Source organism: Loxodonta africana, chromosome 7 (assembly GCF_030014295.1).
Source record: "Loxodonta africana isolate mLoxAfr1 chromosome 7, mLoxAfr1.hap2, whole genome shotgun sequence".
NCBI classification, from domain to species: Eukaryota; Metazoa; Chordata; class Mammalia; order Proboscidea; family Elephantidae; genus Loxodonta; species Loxodonta africana.
The window spans coordinates 64,889,944-64,916,991 of record NC_087348.1 but is presented as its reverse complement, the minus strand read 5'-3'; the positions used below and the strand labels follow the sequence as shown (position 1 = coordinate 64,916,991).

Below are 27,048 nucleotides of genomic sequence, written 5' to 3'. Positions count from 1 at the left end.
ACAAATTAATTAATCTCTTTGTGTTTTAGTCTTTACATCTACAAAATGAGGGCTTTTGTGAGGTTTTGTAGAGGTAATATATGTAAAGTGCTTAGGATAATACAAAGTAAATGATTGATAAATGTTAGCTATTTTTTTTTTAAATCAAGTTTATATGGCCCCCCGACTCTCTGTTAGCCCAAAACTAAAACCATTCTCAAAGCCAACTCTTCAGACAAAGATTAGGCTGGACTATAAGACCTAAAATGATACTGGTGAGGAGTGTGCTTCTTAGCTGAAGTAGACACATGAGACTATGTGGGCAGCTCCTGTCTGGAGGAGAGATGAGAAGGCAGAGGGGAACAGAAGCCGGTTGAACAAACACGGGACATACAGGGTAGAGAGAAGGAGTGTGCTGTCATATTGTAGGGAGAGCAACTAGAATCACACAACAATGTGTGTATAAGTTTTTGTATGAGAAACTGACTTGAATTGTAAACTTTCACTAAAAGCACAAAAAAAAAATCAAGTTTATGATCTATATGACATATTAATATATAAAAATATATATATAAAAAATAGCTATTTTAAAATCATATTTTCAAAGAATTAAATTTTAACAGATTGGTTAAGTACTCAAATGGTCTAGAAGAGTTTGTGATGACAAACATTGGTTTTCCTACTCAGCACAACATCTGTTCAGTCCCACTATCTAGAGGCAGCCTCTTTTAACCATTTCTGTTCTTCAGTTCTTTTAGTGGTAAACTTTAAAAATCTAAATATTGATCTTGTATCTCTCTTTAAGCTATCAACTTCACAGCACAATATTCGTTTACTCCCTTTTATGAACACTCTTACTCATGATACCACCTCCTTCCCTTTCCCCTGCCCCTCCCCAAATTTGATAATTATATTATTATTATTAGCTATTCTGCTGATTACTGTTGGATATTTAAATTATCTATGTTTCTTCTTCCATCAACTTTCTTTTTTATTTTTAATCAGAGAATATTTGGATATGGTTAAAAAGTCAATCTGAACTATAAAACTTACTAAAAAATAAAAACAAAGAGAAAAACCCCAGCAATCCTCTGCTCCATTTCTCTTCATTCTCAAGGTCCACTGATTTTTTTTTTATTAACCTTAGGAGCAGGGGGTTGAGTTAATCATACTTGTTAGATTACATGTACACTGTCATCATCATCATGGACCCATGTAATCTCCTCTTGTTTTATTTAGCTGTTCCCTTTCAGCTCCATTTTCTCCCCCTTGCCCATAGACAGCTGCTCTAATACGTTTGATATCTACATTCATTTTTTTAAATAATTTTTATCATGTTTTAAGTGAAAGTTTACAACTCAAGTCAGTCTCTCACGTATAAACTTATATACACCTTACTGCATACTCCCACTTACTCTCCCACTAATGAGTCAGCCTGCGCTCTCCTTCCAGTCTCTCCTTTCGTGACTGTTTTGCCAGTTTCTAATCCTTTCTATCCCCCCATCTCCCCTCCAGACAGGAGATGCCAACATAGTCTCAAGTGTCCACCTGATGCAAGTAGCTCACTCTTCATCAGCATCTCTCTCCAACCCATTGTGCAGTCCAATCTATGTCCCATGAGTTGGCTTTGGGAATAGTTCCTGTCCTGGGCCAACAGAAGGTTTGGGGACCATGACCACCAGGATTCTTGTAGTCTTAGACCATTAAGTCTGGTCTTTTTATAAGAATTTGGGGTCTGTGTCCCACTGTTCTCCTGCTCCCTCAGGGATTCTCTGTTGTGCTCCCTGTCAGGGCAGTCGTCGGTTGTGGCCGGGCACCATCCAGTTCTTCTGGTCTCAGGATGATGTAGTCTCTAGTTCATGTAGCCCTTTCTGTCTCTTGGGCTGATAATTACCTTGTGACCTTGGTGTTCTTCATTCTCCTTTGATCCAGGTGGTTTGAGACTCATTGATGCATCTTAGATGGCTGCTTGCTAGCATTTAAGACCCCAGAAGCCACACTTCAAAGTGGGATGCAGAATGTTTTCTTAATAGAATGTATTTTGCCAATTGACTTAGATGTCTCCTGAAGCCATAGTCCCCAAACCCCTGCCCCTACTCCACTGACCTTTGAAGCATTCAGTTTATTCAGGAAACTTCTTTGCTTCTGGTCCAGTCCAGTTGTGCTGACCTCCCCTGTATTGAGTGTTGTCCTTCCCTTCACCTAAAGTAGTTCTTATCTACTATCTAATCAGTAAATAACCCTCTCCCACCCTCCCTCCCTCCTCCCTCTCGTAACCACAAAAGAATGTGTTCTTCTCAGTTTAAACTAGTTCTCAAGATCTTATAATAGTGGTCTTATACAATATTTGTCCTTTTGCATCTGACTAATTTCACTCAGCATAATGCCTTCCAGGTTCCTCCATGTTATGAAATGTTTCACAGATTCATCACTGTTCTTTATTGATGTGTAGTATTCCATTGTGTGAATATACCATAATTTATTTATCCATTCATCCATTGATGGACACCTTGGTTGCTTCCAGCTTTTTGCTATTGTACATTCATTTTTATGTATACTTGTAGAATATGTAGCGTTTTTGTATGTACGTACCTTAGGAATTAATATCAATGTTACTGTACAGACTTTTTGTTTTTACTAAGAACTATGTTTTAAAAAACCCTTCAGGCTACCGTGTGTACATCTTGTTTTTTCTAACTGCTGTAGTGTTCTTGGGGGCCACCACCCCATTTTACTTATCCTCACCCCGATAATGGACACCTACATGAGGCAGCCATATTGCAACTCTCTTAGCTATTTTTTTCTAGCATTTATTTCCATATTTCTAAATAATATGTTTATTCCGCTGTTTTTTTTTTTTTTCAATTGTAGATATTATCTATTGGGTTCCTACAATGGAACTAAAGGTTTAGCTTTCTTGACACAATCCCCTCAGTTTCGCTTCCCCCCATGCTCCCAAAGTAGTTGCATCCCAATTTTTGGCTATATTAGTCTTTAATATCTTCATTACTGAGTTTATGCAAATATTGTTCAAAGAAGAGCCATATGATCCACTATTTTGACTCTTTCTTTCTTGTACAAGAGGGTTACAACAGTGTTTAAGAGCATGGACTATGAAGCTGGACAGCTGAGTTCGAATTCTAGCTCCAACCCTTATTAGCTGTGTGCCTTTGGGTAAATGGCTTAACCTCTCTTTGCCTTTGTTTCTGTGAATTGAAATATCTGATAGGGAATGTCTCATTTATTACTCGATTTTGTCTGAATTTTCCTGAATTTTTGACTGCATATTTTTTCTAGATGAACTTTAAAATTATTTAGCTACATTTCCTCATCAGATTCCTCTGAAATTTTCATTTCAATAACATTTAATTTATAGGTTAATTTAGGAAGAATTGATTCCCCATAGTTTAGCTCCATATTTATTCAAGTCATTTATGTCTTTACTAGTTATTTTTTATATATATCCTATAAATTTCTTTAGAATTTTCTATTTTATAATTTTTACTGTTACTTTAAATAGAATATTTATATATTAATATACATATCACTATTTTAATCTGTTTTTAAAATTAAGTTTCTAATTGCAGGAAATAGTTATGAATGAATTCTTATAAAAATTAATAAGAAATAGATGAAATTCTCCTTTACTCCCAATCAATTCCTGTGTATTTTTTAACTGTCTGTCTTTTATTAATTCCATGATAAATTCTCTGTTCCAGGATAATCCCTACTTACTCCAATTTCCCAGTACCCCTAACACTCACTCTCCTTTTTTGTTGGCTCGTTGATAATTTCTATCTACCCCAACCCTCTCATTTTTTAAAAGTGAAAGTAGTGTTGGGTGATTGGTCCTCATGTTTCACTGATGCCTTATCTCAGTTACCCAAATCATAAGAGAAGATAGCCCCCTCCCAGGTGTTCACAGGGGACCCACAGCTCAAGCTGACACAGGAAGAGATCAGAAAAGGCAATCTGGTGCAGCTGGTTACTAGGCTTCTCGTTTAGGAGATTTGAGGTATTAAACACTCTGTGTTCACGCTTTTCATCTAAATTTATTAAATGCATTTGTGCAAAGTAAACTTCTCTTTCTAAAGGACTAACTTGAATATCACTTCTCTGAAAACTAGCTTTTACTTGTGAGAATTTTCAAAAAGCTTCTTTTTATCCAGGACACTTGGTATTTTGATTTGAGTGGTAATCAATTTTGACAACCTGATGACCTCTTAAAAACAAAACAAAACAAACCTCTAGTGGATATTATTTTATTGGTTTCTTTTGAATAGTACCTGGTATTTAAGGGGAATTATTTTTGCTGTTGGCGTCACTAAAAACTGCCTTTTTTCCTTTTGGCCATTATGACCAGTGTGAAACTGATTTTTTTTTTTAAATTGTACTTTCAATGAAGGTTTACAAAACTAGCTTCTCATTAAACAGCTAGTATACATATTGTTTTATGACATTGGTTAACAACCCCGTGACATGTCAACACTCTCCCTTCTCAACCTTGGGTTCCCTATTACCAGCTTTCCTGTCCCCTCCTGCCTTCTAATCCTTGCCCCTGGGCTGGTATGCCCCTTTAGTCTTGTTTTGTTTTATGGGCCTGTTCAATCTTTGGCTGAAGGGTGAACCTCAGGAGTGACTTCATTACTGAGCTAAAAGGGTTTCCAGGGGTCATCCTCTTGGGGTTTCTCCAGCCTCTGTCAGACTAACAATTCTGGTCTTTTTTTGTAAGAAGAATTTTGTTCTACATTTTTCTCCAGCTCTGTTGGAGACCCTCTATTGTGATCCCTATCAGAGCAGTCAGTGGTGGTAGCTGACAATGTGGTAAGAGACAATGCTAGAGGGTGACCAGGGGCCAGATCCACTGAAAGATTTTAAGCAGGGGAGGAACAAGATGGGATCATGGTTTGTAAAAATCATCCTGAATGCTGGGCAGAGAGGTAAGGGAACAAATGTCCTGTTTTGCTGAGGACAATCCCAGTTCGTTCCTATCGTTATTAGTTGCCATCCCACTCATGGTGACCTTATGTGTAAAAGAATGAAATGCCCAGTCTATGCCATCTATTTGGTCCATAGTATTACTGTTTGAGTCCATTGTTGTGGCTACTGTATAGTACCTTCCAACCCAGGAGGCTCACCATCCAACACTATATTGGACAATATTCTGTCAATTTTTCATTGGCTAATTTTTGGAAGTAGATTGCCAGGCCTTTCTTCCTACTCTGTCTTAGTCTAGAAGCTCCACTGAAACCTATCCACTATGGGTGACCCTGCTGGTATTTGAAACACTGGTGGCATAGCCTCTAGCATTATAGCAACACACAAGTCACAACATTACGACAAACTGACAGATAATAGTGCCTGTTGGTGTTACCCTGACATAATTATTAATAGGGCCCTTTTTCACTCTTGAAAGTTACCTAAGTTGTATAATAAATTTTATAGTCACCCTAATTAGAAGCATAAAAGCAAAAAGCAGTGAAACTAGAAAGGAGGCTAGTGCAGTAGCCTTTAGTTCATGGTCATGCAGAAGTTTTCAAGAAAACTAAAGAGGCCTGACCTCACGGGCTCAGGCCGGCTGAGAGTTCTCTGGGTACAAACACACAGCCAAGGCTCCCCCTTCATGCTGGTGCTCTTTGGTCACCCCTCGGTACCAAAAGTGATCACAAAGAAGACACGGTTTTTCCACTAATTCCATTTCTTAAAAATTTATTGGGAACCTGTGATGTGCCCTTTGCTAGCTTCTGGGGACACAGAACTCAATAACCCTGTGTCCCCACCCTCAGGGGCTCACAACCTCATATCTGGGAGCAAGTGAAGAGGAAGCTCAGTACTTGTCAGGCAGCCCATGAGGTCTGAAGTGATTGGGGTCTTTGCCACTGCGGCCCCATTTGTTGGCTTCCTGGTCAGCCCTCGTGTCTTCATCTCCACGGCCTGTGAAGGACTGAAAACCCTCTCTGGCATCGCTGGAGTCAAGGAAAGGAAGGCAGGAGATGAGTCTCCAGGCTGATGTGCAACAGTCCCGCCTTCTGTACCCTTTCCCGTTTTCAAAGATGACGTGAGAAGAGACAAGGAAAACCAGTCCTCAAGGAAGGAGGGACTACAATATTAACCCTGCCTGGGCAATGTCCCAACTCAACCCAGACGTATCACCCTTGTGCCAAATGAACGGCCAGAGGGGACAGGTTGGGAATCACTCTTTGGTCCTCACTTGCATTTGTGGCAAGTGTGACATGTCTGCACCAGCCATGCCCTGGCTCTGCTGGCCACCAGGCCCAGTATGAGGCGTCAGTGGGTAGGGTGGGCAAATTGGGCATGAGGACGAGGGATGACGGCCCTCCTGATTGTTTAAGGCAGCCGAGCTCTGCTACCCCTTCGCTAGCATCCCTAGGTGTCTGCATTACCTGATCACTTCAGCTGCCCAGGCACCCCCAGGTCCCCTTCGTGCAGCGTCATAGTTCCCTCGAGCATGGAAGTATTTGTCTGCACCTATGTAATTGGCTTCTTTCATGTCGCTGTAGGCCCTCCACATGTCCCGAGCCCCTGGAAAGGAAAGGAAATGGCAAAAGGGATGTCATGTGAACACAGACACTCTGACAACACCTTAGAGAGGAATCTAGTAGTGAAAAATCTTCCCCTGGCTTTAGATTTCAACCTGTGAGCACAGCATCCTTAAGCACCATAGGCTGAGAAGAACATTCCTTAATCCTGATTGGCTTCTGCAGGTAATTATAATCAGAGGCATTTAGATGGGGCTCACCTGTATTGTCCTGGGTTGTGTAACTGCTATGTTGCACCTTACTTAGGGCTAAATGTGATATGCTTAAAGGAGAGAAGGGAGATGTTACCCAGAACGAAGTTTCCCAGCTTTGGCGCTTTGAAATATTGGGCCTGGTGACCCTTTTGGGGCACGGCTGCCTCGTGCACTGCAGGGTGTTTAACAGCATCTCTAGTCTCTATCCACTAGATGACAGTAGCACCTGCCCCTCAAGTTGTGACAGCCAAAAATGACTACAGACACTGCTCAGTGCCCCCCTGGGGCGCAAGGGAGAACCACCCTCACACAGTGCAGCTGCGTATGGTGAGATCCAGGGGACAGTGTGAGCGTGGTGGTGACCTGGGAGGCAGATCCTGACAGAGGCGGCAGACATACAGCACTTTGTCCCTGATGCTTTAGAAGAATGTATTCTTGCAGTCCAAGTGCAGATAATTCTGACTTGACTCATTCTGACCATTAGGGACATAAATATCACCCTGAAAACTTTCAGAATCGGTTATAGTGATGATGTGAGTTGCTTTGGGCAGCGCAATAGCAGTGGTGCTCAGCCTTGGCTGCACATTGTAATCACTTGGGGAGATATATAAGGTTTCATTGCCCAGGCCACAGCCAGGCCAATTACATCAGACTCTGGGGGTGGGTCCCATGAGTATTTTCTAAGGTTCTCCAGGTGATTCCAGTGCATAGCTGAGACTGACAACCTCTGTGCTCTAGGAACAGGCTAATCAGATGCATCTGCCTGGCAGAGCTTTTGCATCCTGCACAGCTAGGGTCAGACCTCCACTCTGCCACCTACTGACTGGTGGGAAGTCCCTGGGCAACTGACTCAACTGCTCTAAGCCTCAGCTTCCTCACCTTCAAAATGGGGAAAGACGTCTGCCTCACCAGGTTCTTCTGAAGTTCAAAGAGAGTGACCAATTGTCCCGGTTAGCACTGAAAGTACTTTGTCATGGGAAACCCCTGAGACCTGGCACACCGGGATGGTTGGCCACCCTAAATGACAGGAAAGTGCTCAGTTACTTCTGGAGACTTGCTACACACTGGTTCCCTTTGCCTGTCAGTTCAAAGGCTGCAAAAGGGAAGGAAACAGACCAAACCAGGAAGAGAGTCATAGGCAATAGGAAGCATCGGGAAGAGCTAGGCTGAGGTTCTCTTTAAATTATCCAGCTAGAAAACGGAAGGAAGAAAGGAAAGTGGAAGGAAGGAAGGAAGATAAAAAGGAAAGGGAAAGAAGGGAAAAAGTGCTAATAGCTTTAATTATACTTTATACTGTTTGGTCTGAGGGAAATTTATACCAGTTCCAGGCCTTATTTTGTGCCTTCTAAACAAACAATCGTTTACCTTTCAGCTAGGAATGATAGTTCTTTTCTGAGTAACTGAGATAGATCCTGTGGTGTCCGATGTGTTTAAAGACGAGCTTCTCAAATGCCTGGCACATTCTACCACACAGAGCAGCGCAGCCTAAGACACAGGCTCCTACCCTTATGAGTGCTTAGGGTGAGCCCGGTGGCAGATGGGTGCCAGCCCCCGCCCTCCTCCAGTGGCCTCACCTCCAACAGCCTCAGGGATGAAGCTCCACCAGCCTTGGCTGCTGACTCCCAGGACCAAGGAGCAGAACATGAGGCCTGTGAAAAGCTTCATCGTGCTGCAATGAAAGCAGACGTCAGGGAAACAGGGACAAGACTCATACATACCACTCTGGAATCTGTACCTCAAAGAGAGTCTGGGTATTTATGTCCATTTGTTCTAGGAAACATTGCATGCAGTGGGATCTCGCTCAAAACCACAGCCCTCAATCCTTACTCATTAGCCCTGAACCCCAAGATTGTATAAGAGGAAACCAAGGTGGCACTGATTCAGGGAGAGGGGAGTCATGACCAAATTGCCACTCTCTCAATCCGCCTATAATTAATCACAAAGCATGCCCCATGTGCTCAGTCAGCACAGACCTCGTATAGGAAAAACAGAAAACTGAATAAACATTTTTAAAAGACAATGATAATCTTGGTAAAGAGACACCAGAGTAAATTTTTTTAAAAAACCCTCTTTGAAGTAACCCCTCACCTGAGTTCTGGGGAAGCAGAGCTGCTGATCCTGCCTGCTGGGGAGAGGCAGCTGGTATTTATACTGAGCCTTCCCTACTGGAATCAGGTGGGAGGAGAAAAACCAGACAGGGTGCTGGGAAAATCCTTCCCCAGGTCATTCTTCCCAGAAAACTGCAAAAGAAAATTTACAGGACACCTGTGTTGTGTTTCATCCAAAGGCATTTCCCCTATTGTGCAACCGTGTGGAACCAAGAAGGGCTTGCTGTGGGCTGGCAGCACCAGGTCAGGTCAGGAGGACAGCTTCTCAGCAGTGGAGGAGCTGAGGCAGGAGCGACCCTGGGGGGCCGGAGAAAGGGGTGTAAGAAATGGGGGGACAGAAGAGGGCCCTGCTGGGCCAGATGGCAGATGTGTTAGAAATGAAGCCCTTTTGAGCTCATGTCTAAAGCCTATGATCCTGAAAACTGACAGGCTTCGTCCTATAAATCACATGCATGACCTGAGAGGTTCCCTTCACCTCTCTTCCTTGATTTATTAAGCTTTCAGCTCCAAGTCCTAAACTAGATGAGCACAACACCCCTGCTCATCTAGTTTAGCCAATTAGGGAGTATATTGTCTAAGCTGCATCCTGAGAAGGGGGCAGTCTAGGGCAGGGACCTTTCTGCTTCCCGGAGCCCAATCCTGGAAATGCCACATAGTGACAGGGAAGTATTTAGGTGTAAGGAACTAAGGCGTCAACGCTAAGCCTATAGTAGGACAGAAGGAGGTCCAACCTGGTGTGGTATAGATTGGTGGCTCAGGCTGGGGACAGGTTGGGGAGAGGACTTTGTTTACTGAATTAGCCTGGTGTCTGCCCCCTTTTTTTCTGTGAGACAGAAATATCAGCAGAGTCAGCCCAGCTCCTCAAGGGCTGATGGAGAAGAAGCCTGGGGGTGGGGGCCCTGGTATGAGTTCAGAACTCAAGACTCACGCAGTGCCTTGGCCCAGAAAGACTGAGGCCGGGATGATGAGTAGAGGCTGGTGGATATTATAGCCCTGCTGGTTTCTTCTGTTTTCCAGCTCTTTAGACAGAATGTCCCTTGTAGTTCATCTTAACCAAAAGCATTCTACAAGGAGAATGCCAGAGATTGTAGTTCAGCTTAAGACAGGTCAACAAATCAAAAAGCCATTATACACAATTACCCTGCTTCCTGGGAATCATGCCTTTCCCACTACGCTTATTCTCCCAGAGCTGTTGTGGTTCTTTCTTCTTGAATGATGAGAGACAGTTTTCTGAGGTTGTGGTTTTTGCCTCTTGGAGCTCTGCTGGGACTGTGGTGAGGGGAGAGGAAGACTCCCAGAAATCCTGCATCAGGGTACAATCAATAAACCAAACCCATTGCCATCGAGTCGATTCTGACTCATCTTGACTGCATGAGTTTGAGTGGAAGTGCTCCATAGGGTTCTCTTGGCTGTAATCTTTGCAGAAGCAGGTAACTGGGCCTTTCTTCTGCCGTGCTGTTGGGTGGGTTCAAAGTGCCAACCTGTAGGTAGTACTTGAGCACAACCGTTTGTGCCACCCGGGAACTTTTTTAAGTGAAAGTTAACAAATCAGGTCAGTCTCTCATACAAAAACTTACACCTTGCTATACACTCTTAATTGCTCTCGCCCTAATGAGACAGCACAGTCCTTCCCTCCACTCTGTCTCCTCATGTCTCTTTAGGCAGCGTCTGGGCCCCTCTACCCCCTCATCTCCTCTCCAGGCAGGAGATGTCAACATAGTGTCATGAGTCTACTTGATCCAAGAAGCTCGTTCTTCACCAGTATCATTTTCCATCACATATTCCAGTCCAATCCCTGTCTGAAAATTGGCTTTGGGAATGGTTCCTGTCTTGGGCTAACAGAAGGTCTGAGGGCCATGGCCTCTGGGGTCCTTCTAGTCCCAGTCGGACCATTAAGTCTGGTCTTTTTATGAGAATTTGGGGTCTGCATCCCACTGCTCTTCTGCTCCCTCAGGGATTCTCTGTTGTGTTGCCTGTCAGGGCAGTCATCGGTTGTGGCTGGGCACCATCTAGTTCTGGTCTCAGGCTGATGTAGTCCCTGGTTTATGTGGTCCTTTCTGCCTCATGGGCTCATAATTACCTTGTGTCTCTGGTGTTCTTCACTCTTCCTTGCTCCAGGTGGGTTGAGACCAATTGATGCATCTTAGATGGCTGCTTGCTAGAGTTTAAGACCCCAGATGCCACTCTCCAAAGTGGGATGCAGAAGGTTTTCTTAATAGAATTTGTTTTGCCAATTGACTTAGATGTCCCCTGAAACTATGGTCCCCAAACCCTCAACCCCCTCCCCCCCTCCACTGGCCTTCGAAGCATTCAGTTTATTCAGGAAACTTCTTTGCTTTTACTTTAGTCCAGTTGTGTTGACCTCTTCTGTATTGTTTGTTGTCTTTCCCTTCACCTAAAATAAAACTTAGTACTATGTAATTAGGGAAAACCCCTCTCCTTCCCTCCCCTCTCTCGTAACCATCAAAGAATATTTTCTTCTCTGTTTAAACTATTTCTCCAGTTCTTATAATAGTGGTCTTATACAATATTTGTCCTTTTGCAACTGACTAATTTCACTTAGCATAATGTCTTCCAGATTTCTCCATGTTATGAAATGTTTCATGGATTCATAAATGTTCTTTATCAATGTGTACTATTCCATTGTGTGAATATACCATCGTTTATTTATCCATTCATCTGTTGATGGGCACCTTGGTTGCTTCCACCTCTTTGCTATTATAAACAGTGCTGCAGTGAACATGGGTGTGCATATATCTGTTTGTGTAAAGGCTCTTATTTCTCTAGGATATATTCCAAGGAGTGGGATTGCCAGATCATATGGTAGTTCTATTTCTAGTTTTCCAAGGAAGCGCCAAATAGATTTCCAAAGTGGTTGTACCATTTAACATTCCCACAGGCAATGTGTAAGTGTTCCAGTCTCTCCACAACCTCTCCAATATTTATTATTATGTGTTTTTGTATTAATGCCAGCCTTGCTGGAGTGAGATGGAATCTCATTGTAGTTTTGATTTGCATTTCTCTAACAGCTAATGATCGTGAGCATTTCCTTATGTATGTTTTAGCAGCCTGAATGTCTTCTTTAGTTCGTGTTGTCTTCTTGAAGTGGAGTTTTTGCAGAATCATGTGGATTTTAGAGATCAGGCGCTGATCAGAAATGTCATAACTAAAAACTTTTTTCCGGTCTGTAGGTAGTCTTTTTACTCTTCAGGTGAAGTCTTTGGATGAACATAGGTGTTTGATTTTTAGGAGCTCCCAGTTATCTGGCTTCTCTTCAGCATTTTTAGTAATGTTTTATATACTGTTTATGCCACGTATTAGGGCTCCTAATGTTGTCCCTATATTTTCTTCCATGATCTTTATCGTTTTAGATTTTATGTTTAGATTTTTGATCCATTTTGAGGTAGTTTTTGTGCATGGTGTGAGGTTTGGGTCTTGTTTCATTTTTTTGCAGATGGATATCCAGTTATGCCAGCTCCATTTGCTAAAAAGGCTATCTTTTCCCCAATTAACTGACTTTGGGCCTTTGTCAAATATCAACTGCTCATATGTGGATGGATTTATGTCTGGATTCTCAATTCTGTTCCATTGGTCTACGTATCTGTTGCTGTACCAGTACCAGGCTGTTTTGACTACTGTGGTGGTACAATAGCTTCTAAAATCAGGTAGAGTGAGGCCTCCCACTTAGTTCTTCTTTTTCAGTAATGCTTTACTTATCCAGGGTCTCTTGCCCTTCCATATGAAGTTGGTGATTTGTTTCTTCATCTCATTAAAAAATGTCATTAGAATTTGGATCAGAATTGCATTATATCTATAGATGGCTTTTGGTAGAATAGACATTTTTACAATTTTAAGTCTTCTTATCTATGAGCAAGGTATGTTTCTCCACTTATGTAGGTCTCTTTTGGTTTTTTTGCAGTAGTGTCTTGTAATTTTCTTTGTATAGGTCTTTTACATCTCTGCTAAGGTTTATTCCTAAGTATTTTATCTTCTTGGGGGCTACTGTAAATGGTATTGATTTAGTGATTTCCTCTTCGATGTTCTTTTTGTTGGTGTAGAGGAATCCAACTGATTTTTGTATGTTTATCTTGTATCCTGTACTCTGCTGAACCCTTCTATTAGTTTCAGTAGTTTTTTTTTTGAAGATTCTTTAGGGTTTTCTCTGTATAAGATCGTGTCATCTGCAAATAGAGATACTTTTAACTTCTTCCTTACCAATCTGGATGCCCTTTCTTTATCTAGCCTAATTGCTCTGGCTACGACTTCCAGCACAATGTTTAGTAAGAGTGGTGATAAAGGGCATCCTTGTCTGGTTTCTGTTCTCAAGGGGAAAGCTTTCAGAATCTCTCCATTTACGATGATGTTGGCTGTTGGCTTTGTATAAATGCCCTTTATTACACTGAGGAATTTTCCTTCTATTCCGATTTTGCTGAGAGTTTTTATCATGAATGGGTATTGGACTTCGTCAAATGCCTTTTCTGCATCAATTGATAAAATCATGCCACCCAAGAACTTTTGAAGAAATTTTGACTGAACCAGTTGATAGGTAAGGAAGGACATAATAAAAGAGCTTCTTACTCCTTTTCCTTTATTACAAGCAGCATGGAAAACTCATTCACAAGGCCTCAAATCTTACAAAGAAAAATTGACATAGAAACATATCATGCCATAAGAGTTCTTCCTCTAGTCCAGTTGCTAGTGGACCCACAGATTAGACTCTACCTGTAGATAGATTGCAAAAATGGACACAACATTTTGTATCTCTTCCCATCAAGAGGCGTAATCTATTCCCCACCCTCCTTGAAATTGAGTTGGCCTAATGACTGCCCTGGAGCCCTGGTGTCACAGTGGTTAAGAGCTTGGCTGCTAACCATAAAGATCGGCAGTTGGAATCCACCAGCTGCTCCTCGGAAACCCTATGGCTCAGTTCTACTCTGTCCTATAGTGTTGTTGTGAGTCAGAATTGACTCAATGGCATACAACAACGACTGCTGTAGTAGAATGCAGTGGAAGTGATGTTTGGTGAGTTTTGAGCCTAGAACTCAATAGACCTTGCAGATTCCTGTGCTGCTGTTTTTGGGAATCCTACAGCCACCATTTGAATAACGGTGGGACTGGCTTGCTAAATGATGAGAGACATGTGGCCAAGTTTTCCCCACCATTCCAGCCAAGAGTCAGCCAGCAATAACTGGCCAACTGCCAGCCATGGAAGTGAAGCCATTTTTGATCAACCAGCCTCCTGCCAAACGCCAGCTAACAGTAGATGCACGTGTGAGCCCAGTAGAGATCAGCCAAGCCAGTATAGTCCAGCTGACTCACAGAATCATAAACTAAAAAAAATGGTTGTCGTCGTAAGCCACTGAATTTTTGGGTGGTTTCTTACACAGCAAAAGCTAACTGATACAACACTTTCTTTTTATTGTGCTTTAAGTGAAAGTTTACAAATCAAGTCAGTCTCTCCTACAAAAATTATATACACCTTGCTATATACTCCTAGTTGCTCTCCCCCTAATGAGATAGCACATTCCTCTCCACTCTGTGTTTCTGTGTCCATTCAGCTAGCTTCTGTCTCCCTCTGCCTTCGCATCTCCCCTCCAGACAGGAGCTGCCAACATAGTCTCATGTGTCTAATACATACCACTTTTATTGCGTGAGCCAACCCTTAGATACTTTGGCTGCAGGCAAAGCAATAACAATGACAGAAAGCCCTATATACAGGTGAATTCCAAAAACACTGTACCAGTTAAGATAGGCTAGGTTATGATGCAGTACGAACAACTCCAAAATCTCAGTGGCTTAAGACAACAACGGTTTTTGTTTTCGTTTTTCTTGCTACACATCCATCCATAATAGATTGCTGTAGGCTCTGTTTAGCATTGTCCCCTGTTGGGGACACAGGCTGAGTAGCCACTATCTGAAACATGGCCAGTCATGGTGGCAGAATGAAAAAGAACTCATGAGGTTCTCAGACCTACAATTGAATGCTTCAGAATTAGTCACATAGCTCTACCCAACCCTTAAAAAAAAAAAGTGCCTGAGAATTGCAATTCTATCATGAGCCTGAAGGTTGTTGTTAGTAGCCATGGAATTGATTCTGACTCATGGTGATCCCATGTGTGCAGAGTAGAACTATTCCATAGGTTTTCAAGGCTGTGACCTTTTGGAAGCAGATGGCCAGGCTTGTCTTCCCAGGCACTCTGGGTAGCTTTAAACTGCCAACCGTTCTGTTTGCAGCACCCAGGGACTCCTCAGCCTAAAAGTAGAGAGTAAAAGACTATTTGGTGAACAAAGCAATAATATTGTAATACTTTCCCAAGGTTTTGAAAGTTTTCTTAGCAAACAAATCTTTAGCTCCATTGTTCTAAATTGTCTAAAGAAAGATTGAAGAGAAAAGGCTTAAAACCAAATGAAGTTTATTCTTTCTTTCTTCCTTCTGCCAGGCTTTATTTCGACTAGCCAGCAGGTACTACTATTTTTCATGCTCAAGTCCCTGCTTGGTTTAGTCATCTGTTATCTTGTCACTGTTCACCAATATAAATGAGATATAGACTTTCAAATTCTTGATTTAAATATCTAGCACATTGGAGAATAGGGACAAGCCAAGATTTTCCTTTGACTGTCTTTTGGCTTGTAGGTATTTATACCGTTAGATAATAAAAGATGTAAAGCGTATCCATTATAACACTGTTGGGGATGGTGCGGGCCAGGGCAGCATGTGCGTGGGGTTGCCACGAGCCTGGCCCACTCCACAGCAGCTAACGACAACAATCAGGGCAAAAAATCATCAGTTAAGACAACCAAGCAGATTTCTTTTTTGGAGGTTAAAGGTACAGGAAATAGAAACAATTCTTGAAGTCTGGTTGCCTTAGCTTAAATAATTCTTCCAAGGACCAATTTAAATTTAAATTAAAAACAGAAACCAAAAGGAGAGTAAGAATGGTTACACAACTTGAAGAATGTAATCCATGTCAATGAATTGTACATGTAGAAATTGTTGCTGTAGGTTTTGCTGTGTATATTCTCAACAACAACAAAGTAAATTATTAAAAAAAAAAAAAACAGGAACCATGTCTGGCTCGTCACCCTTGTCTGTATACCGGTTACCACACTATCTAGGATATAGCAGGTGCTCATTCATTTACCCATTCATGACAGACACTTCAAAGCCCAAGGACCCCAAAGACCAAGTGGACTATAAAAAGAAGCAATGGGGATGCCTTTCTGAACTCCTGCCAAAGGTGCTAAAGTCTGTTACTAACAGGAATTGTTCAGGGAGAATGGAGGCACAAGGGAGGACGATAGGGAAAAGAGTAGTTAGTAAGAGAGATAGAGTATACTCCCAACACCTTTGTAATATGAAAAATATATAAATCAGAAGTTAGTTTTTAAAGTTGACACACAGCCTTCAAATCTGGAGGCAATAGGCCTAATTCAAAAGACCAAACCCACTGTCCTTGAGTTCAACTCTGACTCATGGTGACACCATATATGACAGAGTAGACCTGAGTGCCACAGGGCTGTCTTGGCTCCAATCTGTACGGAAGCAGATCACCAGGCCTTTCTTCCGAAGCACTGCTGGATAAGTTCCAATCACCAATCTTTAGGTTAGCACACAAGCACGAACCGTTTGCACCACTCAGGGTCCATAGACTTACTAGGCCAGGTGTTTCTATTTTCTCAGATCTACTACTAGAATCAAATTACAAGAATCAAATCGACTACATCTGTGGAAAGAGATGATGGAAAAGCTCAATATCAGTCAGAGCGAGGCCAGCGGCCAACGGCGGAACAGATCATCAATTGCTCATATGCAAGTTCAAGTTGAAGTTGAAAATTACAGTAAGTCCACAAGAGTCAAAGTACGACCTTGAGTACGCCCCACCTGAATTTAGAGACCATCTGAAGAATAGATTTGGCACACTGAACACTAACGACCAAAGACCAGATAAGATGTGGAAGGACATCATACATGAAGAAAGAGGTCATTAAAAAGATAGGAAAGAAAGAAAAGACCAAAATGGATGTCAGAAGAGACTCTGAAACTTGCTTTTGAATGTTGAGTAGCTAAAGCAAACAGAGGAAATGATGAAGTCAAAGAGCTAAACAGAAGATTTCAAAGTGTAGCTTGAGGAGAAAAAGGAAGGTATAATGAAATGTGAAAGACCTGGAATGAGAAAAGAAAAAGGGAAGAAAAAGCTCGGCATTTCTCAAGCTGAAAGAACGAAGAAAAAATTCAAGCTTTGAGATGCAATATTGAAAGATCTATGGGGAAAATATTAAACGATGCAGGAAGCATCAAAAGTCGATAGAAGGAATATACAGAGTCACCATACCAAAAAGAATTGGTCAATGTTCAACCATTTCAGGAGGTAGCATATGATCAGGAACTGATGGTACTGCAGGAAGAATTCCAAGCTGCACTTAAGGCACTGGCAAAAAACAAGGCTTCAGGAATGGACAGAATATCAACTGAGGTGTTTCAACAAACAGATGCAGAGCTGGAAGCGCTCACTCGTCTATGCCAAGAAATTGGAAAGACAGTTACCTGGCCAACTGACTGGAAGAGATCCATATTTATGCCTATTCCTAAGAAAGGTGATCCAACTGAATGTGGAAATTATCAAACAATATCATTAATATCACATGCAAGTAAAATGTTGCTGAAGATCATTCAAAAACAGCTGCAGCAGTATATCAACAGGGAACTGCCAGAAATTCAAGCCGGATTCAGAAGAGGACGTGGAACCAGGGATATCATTGCTGATGTCAGATGGATCCTGGCTGAGAGCAGAGAATACCAGAAAGATGTTTACCTGTGTTTTATTGACTATGCAAAAGCATTCAACTGTGTGAATCATAACAAATTATAGATAACATTGGGAATACTGGGAATTCCAGAACCCTTAATTGTGCTCCTGAAGAACCTGTCCATAGATCAAGAGGCAGTCATTCAAACAGAGCAAGGGGATACTGTGTGGTTTCAAGTCAGGAAAAGTGTGTGTTGGGTTGTATTCTTTTGCTGAGCAAATAATCCTAGAAGCTGGACTGTATGAAAAGAATGGGGTATCAGGATTGGAGGGAGACTCATTAACAACTTGTGTTATGTAGGTGACACAATCTTGCTTGCTGAAAGTAAGAGGACTTGAAGCACTTACTGATGAAGATCAAACACCACAGCCTTCAGTATGGATTACATCTCAACATAAAGAAAACAAAAATCCTCACAACTGGACCAATAAGCAATGTCATGATACACAGAGAAAAGATTGACGTTGTCAAGGATTTCATTTTACTTGAATTCTACAATCAACAGCCATGGAAGCAGCAGTCAAGAAATCAAATGATGTATTGCATTGGGCAAATCTGGGGCAAAAAGGCCTCTTTATTTATTTACTTTTGAACTTTTTGAAAATTATGCTTTTTAAAAAATTTTATTGTGCTGGACTCTCATACAAAAATGTATAAACACCTTGCTATATACTCCTAATTGCTCTCCCCCTAATGAGACAGCACACTCCTTCCCTCCAGTCTCTCTTTTCGTGTCCATTCGGCCAGCTTCTCACCCCCTCTACCCTCTCATCTCCTTTTCAGACAGGAGATGCCAACATGGTCTCATGAGTCTAATTGATCCAAGAAGCTCATTCTTCACCAGTATCATTGTCTATCCTATAGTCCAGTCCAATCCCTGTCTGAAGAATTGGCTTCAGGAATGGTTCCTGTTTTGGGCTAACAGAAGGTCTGGGGACCATGACCTCCGGAGTCATTCTACTCTCAGTCAGACCATTAAGTCTGGCAAAAGGCCTCTTTAAAGTGTTAAAAAGCAAAGATGTCACTTTGAGGAATAAGGTGCATCTGACCCAGGCCGTGGTGTTTTCAATCACCTCATGCATGTGAAAGCTGGACAATGAATAAGGTAGACCAAAGAAGAATTAATGCCTTGGAATTATGGTATTGGCAAAGATTATTGAATATACCATGGACTGCAAAAAGAATGAAAAAATCTTTTGGAAGGAGTACAACCAGAATGCTTCTTAGAAGCAAGGATGGCGTGACTTTGTCTCACATACTTTGAATATTTTATCAGGAGGGATCAATCCTTGGAGAAGGACATCATGCTTGGTAAAGTAGAGGGTCAGTGAAAAAGAGGAACACCCTGGACAAGATTCATTGACACAGTCGCTGCAACAATGGGCTCAAGCATAGCAACGATTGTGAGGATGGCATGGGACCAAGCAGTATTTCATTCTTTTGTACACAGGGTCACTATGAGTTGGAACTGACCCGACAGCACCTAACAACAATAAAAATTACTGTAAAGAGGACCCAGTTCTTCTCCCTAGGAGGTGCTTTATTTACCTATGAATTCATCTTTTATACAGTCACAGACAATTCATTCTTTTAAACATGTACACCAGATTTCCTAGGAATGATTCTCTTTTTCTCATGAAGAAATAATCCACCTCCAAATGCCTTTTTGATGGAGAACATAACTGGCTCACTCAAGGTTCAGAACCCCAGATTCATACATAGCCTTGGCCAGAGCCCTTTCTACTCCATCTCTTTGCTTTCATAACTTAACAAAAGTTCTTTTCTGGGAACTGGTGTACCCCTTGAAAAGCAGAGGGGTGATTTATGGTAATTCCATGTTGTATGATTTTGTTTGGGAGAATGCCACGGGACACAGCAGCCTCAGCTTCTTGCAGTAGAAACCTGGACTTTGCCCCATTCCATTTTGCCATACCTCTTACAGAAAATCCTATTACAAAACCACCAGAACAAGAACATCTTTCCAGTAGAGGTTGTGACCCTGAATTCCCATCAGAGACCTGACACCCAGCTATCTGGACTTGAAGGCAACATGGCACAGAGGTTAAGAGCAAAGCCCTGGATTTAGTCAGTTTTTTTTAGTATGAGTTTAGCTCTGCCATATACTGATATTGTGGAAGAACACTGAATGACATGGAGAAGTGTAGATAATGTCTTAAGGGAAAAGAGTGCAATGGAATATGATCCCATTTTTGTTCAAATACATGTTCTCACAGTGAATCACAATACAGAAGTTGCAAAGTTTCTAGGTAGTGAGTTCTGTTATTTGGGGTTTCAGAATGTCCTACAATGACTTCTGCATTTTTTCATCAACAAACTATTCTTTGAATGCCTTCTATGCAACAGCCACTATACTAGATGTTGGGCAGCAATGTGGGGAGGAGGGAATAACCACATCCAGGCTGTGCTTTCATGAAATGAGACTTGTAATGGGGGTGGGGATGATTACAATATACATATATATAGAGAAAGCTCATACTTATTGTAAAATCAGTAAGATTCCATTAAATGAATGGGAAACATTATAGTATACAGAATGTATAATGACAGAAAAGAGAGGGTAAGGTGTCACTAATCATTCTTAGGTTGCTGTGTCCCCCAAAGAACTACAATTCCCAGGTACTAACTTCACTGCTCATCCCCATCCCGTTCCCCTGAAACTAAATAAAATCAGGAATGGCTCAGCTGTCAAAAGCTCTCCTGCCCCTTTACTTTCTGCCCTCTCCCAGCTAACCTGGTACCAATTACTGCAATTGGCAGGACAGGAGAAAAGACATCTGTCCTGTTTCTTCTACTTAACAAGCCAGTCATCAGGAATGTGGAAGAACCAGCTATTTAACTGAAGGATATAGAATCCTAATTCTGTCTGGTGTGTCCCTTCTTACAAAGCCCATACCTCCTCATGAAGAGAGAGTACTTTCCTCCTATCTTCGGGTTTCCTATTTGCACTCTTTAGGCATCAGGAAACCCTGAATTCAAGCCCGTCTGTACTTAGTTCTGTGTCTTTTCTCCTAAAAGCTGTGGGCTGGGCTTATTGTCTCTCGAAGCCTCCTGCCCTCAGTCTGATGGAACACACGAACATAAAAGGCATGTGAGGGGAATGTGATGAGGCTGTCACCTGCCCACTGCCAGCCACAGCAAAGGCCACGCTCAGAGCCTGGAGCTGGTGTTGTTGAATTACAAACAAGCTCTGCACTGGGTTTGTTGTTAGGGGCCGTCAGGTAGATTTTAGACTCACAGTGACCCAGTGTGACAGAGCAGAACTACCCCATAGGGTTTTCCAGGCTGTAATCTTTACAAAAGCAGATCACCAGGTCTTCCCCAGAGCTGCTGGGTGGGTTCGAATCGCAAACATTTAGGTTAGCAGCCCAGTGTTTTAACTATTGCACCACCAGAGATCCTTGTATTGGGTTTTCTTTAGAAAAAAAATTTTTTTTTTTTTTTTAATGTTTGCTAAAGGGAGTAGTGAATTATAGATGTCTCAAAATCCAAAATCTCCTTATGGGATTTTATAGTGTTGGGGGAAACTAAGAACACATTTGGGGAGGGAAAAGACTTTAAATCCCAATAATTCTTTTTAAGTTCTGTTTAACTTTGAAGTGATTAATAATAAGTACAACTTACAAAAGGCGCCTGGGTGGCACTAGCAGTTTGTGATCAGCTGCTAACCAAAGGGTTGGCTGTTAACACCCAGCCAGCAGGTCCTCGAAAAAAAGAAAGAAAAAAAAAAAAAGAAGGCCAGGTAATCTGCTCCCATAAAGATAACAGCCACGAAAACCCTATGGAGCAGTTCTACTCTGAATGTGGCGTCGCTATGAGTCAGGGGCTGACTTGACGGCAGCTAACAACACAACACACCGTATGAGCCATCATTAACCTTCTGTACCAGTTATGTTATTTAAATATTGAAACATGTAAATATTTCACAATTTCAAAAAATATAAAAGGTTTTCATTTTAGATGAGCGGTAAAATGTTATGTCAGCAAGAGACTCCATTTATACTCATTGGCAGAAAAATACAACAGGGGAAAGTTGCCAACTAGGATTGAGCAAAGTCAAATTTTTAGTTTTACTAGAGTGTCTGTCTCAATCTGATTAGTTCACAAAACAAAGAGTTCTTGTTTGGCTCTCTGTGTCCTAAACTTTCATCAACGTTCTGGTTTCTTACTTTCAGAGAGACATGATTTATAACATAGTGACTGGATAAACAAAAAATGCTTTCTGGTCCAAGCGATCTGCCTTCCATTTTACTTTGACCAAAGCTGATTCTCTGACTAAATGGGAACTCACATCTCTCTTGACGTATTGACTCTCTCCATAATCCCAATAATGATCTTCTCTGGTCAGACCTGCTGGGTGGGCACACTTCCCAGAAGCAGAACCCACTACCTCTCTGAATTCCTCGATCTTATTCAGGAGCTCTGGGCTCACCACATAGACTCCCAGGTATGGGGAACTCACACCAAGGAGTCCTGACCTGACCCCACCAGATCTTATAAGAGTTCACAGTAGCCTTCCCATGAAATCCCATGCTCACACATTCCAGAGGCAAATACATGAGAGGTTAACACAGTCTACTAACCTAAAGGTTGGCAGTTCAAACCCACCTAGTGAAACCAGAGAAGAAAGGCCTAGCAACCTGCTTCCATAAAGATTACAGCCAAGAAAACCCTATGGAGCAGTTCTACGCTGTAACATGTGGGATTGCCACGAGTCAGAACTGACTAGACAGCAATGGGATTGGGCTTGGGTTTGTAGCTCTGCAGTCTTGTTATACCCCCTCTTTGCACACATTTGATCTAATGAACTCTCCACTTGGCCTCTCCAAGCAGAAGACAGACACAGCAGAAAGTTTCTGGGTATGATTCTCAAGCTGTGTACCGTTACCCCTCTGCTTATGCCCCATAAATGAGGAAATGGTGGGGAGTCTCACAGAACACACATGCAATTTGATGGGGATCAGCCTGTTTGGAGGCTCATGGGCGTTAGACTCAAAGAGACTTAATTCCTGATGCCTCGGCAGTCTGGCCCAGTGGGGCCCAACAAAATGAGGTGACCATAAAGCCAGGTCCTTTCTGAAGAGCTGTCCTCTAACACCACACTGTCCTGCAACAGCTGCCCTCACACACTCTGCACCCCCTTCTCCCAGCCAGGTGTCACTCCTGCCTCAGCTCCTCCAGCGTTTACAGATTGTCCTCCTGACCTGACCTGACCTGGTGGCTGCCAGCCCACAGCAAGCCCTTCTTGGGTCCACAGGATTGCACAATAGGGGAAATGCCTTTGGATGAAACACAACACAGGTGTTCTGTAAATTTTCTTTTGCAGTTTTCTGGGAAGAATGACCTAGGGAAGGATTTTCCCAGCACCCTGTCTGGCTTTTCTCCTCCCCCCTGATTCCAGTAAGAAAGGCTCAGTACAAATACCAGCTGCCTCTCCCCAGCAGGCAGGATCAGCAGCTCTGCTTCCCCAAAAATCAGGTAAGGGGCTACTTCAATGAGGGTATTTTTTTTAAAACTTACTCTGTTGTCTCTTTACCAAGATCATCATTGCCTTTTAAAAATGTTTATTCAGTTTTCTGTTTTTCCTGTACGAGGTCTGTGCTGACTGAGCACATGGGGCATGCTTTGTGATTAATTATAGGCGGATTGAGAGAGTGGCAATTTGGTCATAACTCCCCTCTCCCTGAATCAATGCCACCTTGGTTTCCTCTTATACAATCTTGGGGTTCAGGGCTAATGAGTAAGGATTGAGGGCTGTGGTTCTCAGTGAGATCCCACTGCATGCAACGTTTCCTAGAACAAATGGACATAAATACCCAGGCTCTCTTTGAAGTACAGATTCCAGAGTGGTATGTATGAGTCTCGTCCCTGTCTCCCTGACCTCTGCTTTCACTGCAGCACGATGAAGCTTTTCACAGGCCTCATGTTCTGCTCCTTGGTCCTGGGAGTCAGCAGCCAAGGCTGGTGGAGCTTCATCCCTGAGGCTGTTGGAGGTGAGGCCACTGGAGGAGAGAGGGGGCTGGCACCCGTCTGCCACCGGGCTCACCCTAAGCACTCGTAAGGGTAGGAGCCTGTGTCTTAGGCTGCGCTGCTCTGTGTGGTAGAATGTGCCAGGCATTTGAGAAGCTCGTCTTTAAACACATCGGACACCACAGGATCTATCTCAGTTACTCAGAAAAGAACTATCATTCCTAGCTGAAAGGTAAACGATTGTTTGTTTAGAAGGCACAAAATAAGGCCTGGAACTGGTATAAATTTCCCTCAGACCAGACAGTATAAAGTGTAATTAAAGCTATCAATTAGCACTTTTTCCCTTCTTTCCCTTTCCTTTTTACCTTCCTTCCTTCCTTCCCTCCCTCCCTCCCTCCCTCCTTCCTTCTACTTTCTTTCTTCCTTCCGTTTTCTAGTTGGATAGTTTAAAGAGAACCTCAGTCTAGCTTTTCCTGATGCTTCCTATTGCCTATGACTCTCTTCCTGGTTTGGTTTGTTTCCTTCCCTTTTGCAGCCTTTGAACTGACAGGCAAAGGGAACCAGTGTGTAGCAAGTCTCCAGGAAACTGAGCACTTTCCTGTCATTTAGGGTGGCCAACCATCCCGGTGTGCCAGGTCTCAGGGGTTTCCCATGACAAGGTACTTTTAGTGCTAACCGGGACAACTGGTCACTCTCTTTGAACTTCAGAAGAACCTGGTGAGGCAGGCATCTTTCCCCATTTTGAAAGTGAGGAAGCTGAGGCTTAGAGCAGTTGAGTCAGTTGCCCAGGGACTTCCCACCAGTCAGTAGGTGGCAGAGTGGAGGTCTGACCCTAGCTGTGCAGGATGCAAAAGCTCTGCCAGGCAGATGCATCTGATTAGCCTGTTCCTAGAGCACAGAGGTTGTCAGTCTCAGCTACGCACTGGAATCACCTGGAAAACCTTAGAAAATACTCATGGGACCCACCCCCCCAGTCTGATGTAACTGGCCTGGGTGTGGCCTGGGCATTGGAGCCTTAAACATCTCCCCAAGTGATTACAATGTGCAGCCAAGGCTGAACACCACTGCTATTGCACTGCCCAAAGCAACTCACATCATCACTATAATCGAGTTTGAAAGTTTTCAGGATGATATTTATGTCCCTAATGGTCAGAATGACTCAAGTCAGAATTATCTGCACTTGGACTGCAAGAATACATTCTTCTTAAGCATCAGGGACAAAGTGCTGTATGTCTGCCGCCTCTGTCAGGATCTGCCTCCCAGGTCACCACCACGCTCACACTGTCCCCTGGATCTTACCATATGTAGCTGCACTGTGTGAGGGTGGTTCTCCCTTGCGCCCCAGGGGGGCACTGAGCAGTGTCTGTAGTCATTTTTGGCTGTCACAACTTGAGGGGCAGGTGCTACTGTCATCTAGTGGATAGAGACTAGAGATGCTGTTAAACACCCTGCAGTGCACGAGGCAGCCGTGCCCCAAAAGGGTCACCAGGCCCAATATTTCAAAGCGCCAAAGCTGGGAAACTTCGTTCTAGGTAACATCTCCCGTCTCTCCTTTAAGCATATCACATTTAGCCCTAAGTAAGGTGCAACATAGCAGTTACACAACCTGGGACAATACAGGTGAGCCCCATCTAAATGCCTCTGATTATAATTACCTGCAGAAGCCAATCAGGATTAAGGAATGTTCTTCTCAGCCTATGGTGCTTAAGGATGCTGTGCTCACAGGTTGAAATCTAAAGCCAGGGGAAGATTTTTCACTACTAGATTCCTCTCTAAGGTGTTGTCAGAGTGTCTGTGTTCACATGACATCCCTTTTGCCATTTCCTTTCCTTTCCAGGGGCTTGGGACATGTGGAGGGCCTACAGCGACATGAGAGAAGCCGATTACATAGGTGCAGACAAATACTTCCATGCTCGAGGGAACTATGACGCTGCACGAAGGGGACCTGGGGGTGCCTGGGCAGCTGAAGTGATCAGGTAATGCAGACACCTAGGGATGCTAGCGAAGGGGTAGCAGAGTTGGGCTGCCTTAAACAATCAGGAGGGCCGTCATCCCTCGTCCTCATGCCCAATTTGCCCACCGTACCCACTGACGCCTCATACTGGGCCTGGTGGCCAGCAGAGCCAGGGCATGGCTGGTGCAGACATGTCACACTTGCCACAAATGCAAGTGAGGACCAAAGAGTGATTCCCAACCTGTCCCCTCTGGCCGTTCATTTGGCACAAGGGTGATACGTCTGGGTTGAGTTGGGACATTGCCCAGGCAGGGTTAGTATTGTAGTCCCTCCTTCCTTGAGGACTGGTTTTCCTTGTCTCTTCTCATGACATCTTTGAAAATGGGAAAGGGTACAGAAGGTGGTGCTGTTGCACATCAGCCTGGAGACTGATCTCTTGCTTTCCTTTCCTTGACTCCAGCGATGCCAGAGAGGGTTTTCAGTCCTTCACAGGCCGTGGAGATGAAGACACGAGGGCTGACCAGGAAGCCAACAAATGGGGCCGCAGTGGCAAAGACCCCAATCACTTCAGACCTCATGGGCTGCCTGACAAGTACTGAGCTTCCTCTTCACTTGCTCCCAGATACGAGGTTGTGAGCCCCTGAGGGTGGGGACACAGGGTTATTGAGTTCTGTGTCCCCAGAAGCTAGCAAAGGGCACATCACAGGTTCCCAATAAATTTTTAAGAAATGGAATTAGTGGAAAAACCGTGTCTTCTTTGTGATCACTTTTGGTACCGAGGGGTGACCAAAGAGCACCAGCATGAAGGGGGAGCCTTGGCTGTGTGTTTGTACCCAGAGGACTCTCAGCCGGCCTGAGCCCGTGAGGTCAGGCCTCTTTAGTTTTCTTGAAAACTTCTGCATGACCATGAACTAAAGGCTACTGCACTAGCCTCCTTTCTAGTTTCACTGCTTGTTGCTTTTTTCTTTTCTAATTAGGTTGGGTGCAAAATTTACCATCCAACTAGGTAACTTTCAAGAGTGAAAAAGGGCCCTATTAATAATTATGCCAGGCTAACAAGAATAACCACTATTGTCTGTCAGTTTGTCATAAGGTTGTCACTTCTGTGTTGCTATGATGCTAGAGGTCATGCCACCGGTGTTTCAAATACCAGCAGGGTCACCCATGATGGATACTTTTAAGTGGAGCTGCCATACTAAGACTAGGAAGAAGGGCCTGTTGATCTACTTCCAAAAACTAACCAATGAAAGTTTTCTGATCACAACACAATATCGTCCAATATCATGCTGGATGGTGAGCCCTGGGTTGGAAGGCACTACACAATAGCCACAACAATGCACTCAAACAAACCATTGATCACAAAGATGGCACAGGCTAGGCATTTCATTCTGTTACACATAAGGTTGCCGTGATTCGGACGCCAACTAAAAATAGGAACAAATGGGGACCATCCTGAG

The 27,048-nt window shown here is 43.1% G+C and overlaps 2 protein-coding genes across 3 annotated transcripts; one reads left to right on the top strand and one right to left on the bottom strand.

Annotated features, from left to right (window-relative positions):
• Positions 1-5,627: 5,627 nt before the first annotated feature.
• LOC135231699 (serum amyloid A-2 protein-like) lies at positions 5,628-8,903 on the bottom strand. The gene is made up of 4 exons (XM_064288359.1): positions 8,822-8,903; positions 8,308-8,402; positions 6,384-6,522; positions 5,628-5,945 (listed from the first exon to the last, which is right to left on the bottom strand). The coding sequence occupies exons 2-4, from the start codon at positions 8,396-8,398 to the stop codon at positions 5,807-5,809; spliced, it is 369 nt and encodes a 122-aa protein (XP_064144429.1). The 5' UTR covers positions 8,399-8,402; positions 8,822-8,903; the 3' UTR covers positions 5,628-5,806.
• A 14,195-nt stretch (positions 8,904-23,098) lies between these two features.
• LOC100669763 (serum amyloid A protein-like) lies at positions 23,099-26,369 on the top strand. Of its 2 annotated transcripts, XM_064288360.1 has the most exons (4): positions 23,099-23,145; positions 23,566-23,660; positions 25,475-25,613; positions 26,052-26,369. In XM_064288360.1, exons 2-4 carry the CDS (start codon positions 23,570-23,572, stop codon positions 26,188-26,190), a joined length of 369 nt encoding a protein of 122 aa, XP_064144430.1. In that variant the 5' UTR covers positions 23,099-23,145; positions 23,566-23,569; the 3' UTR covers positions 26,191-26,369. The 2 variants fall into 2 exon arrangements, with proteins under 2 accessions (XP_064144430.1, XP_064144431.1); XM_064288361.1 differs by lacking the exon at positions 23,566-23,660 and having other exon boundaries at positions 23,107-23,145; positions 26,052-26,368.
• The last annotated feature ends 679 nt before the right edge of the window (positions 26,370-27,048 follow it).

Coding starts and splice junctions, on each gene's coding strand:
- LOC135231699 (XM_064288359.1), bottom strand. CDS start 8,398: ATGAAGCTTTTCACAGGCCTCATGTTCTGCTCCTTGGTCCTGGGAGTC. Junction 6,523..8,307: donor CATCCCTGAGGCTGTTGGAG/GTGAGGCCACTG, acceptor TTTCCTTTCCAG/GGGCTCGGGACATGTGGAGG. Junction 5,946..6,383: donor TGGGCAGCTGAAGTGATCAG/GTAATGCAGACA, acceptor CCTTGACTCCAG/CGATGCCAGAGAGGGTTTTC.
- LOC100669763 (XM_064288360.1), top strand. CDS start 23,570: ATGAAGCTTTTCACAGGCCTCATGTTCTGCTCCTTGGTCCTGGGAGTC. Junction 23,661..25,474: donor CATCCCTGAGGCTGTTGGAG/GTGAGGCCACTG, acceptor TTTCCTTTCCAG/GGGCTTGGGACATGTGGAGG. Junction 25,614..26,051: donor TGGGCAGCTGAAGTGATCAG/GTAATGCAGACA, acceptor CCTTGACTCCAG/CGATGCCAGAGAGGGTTTTC.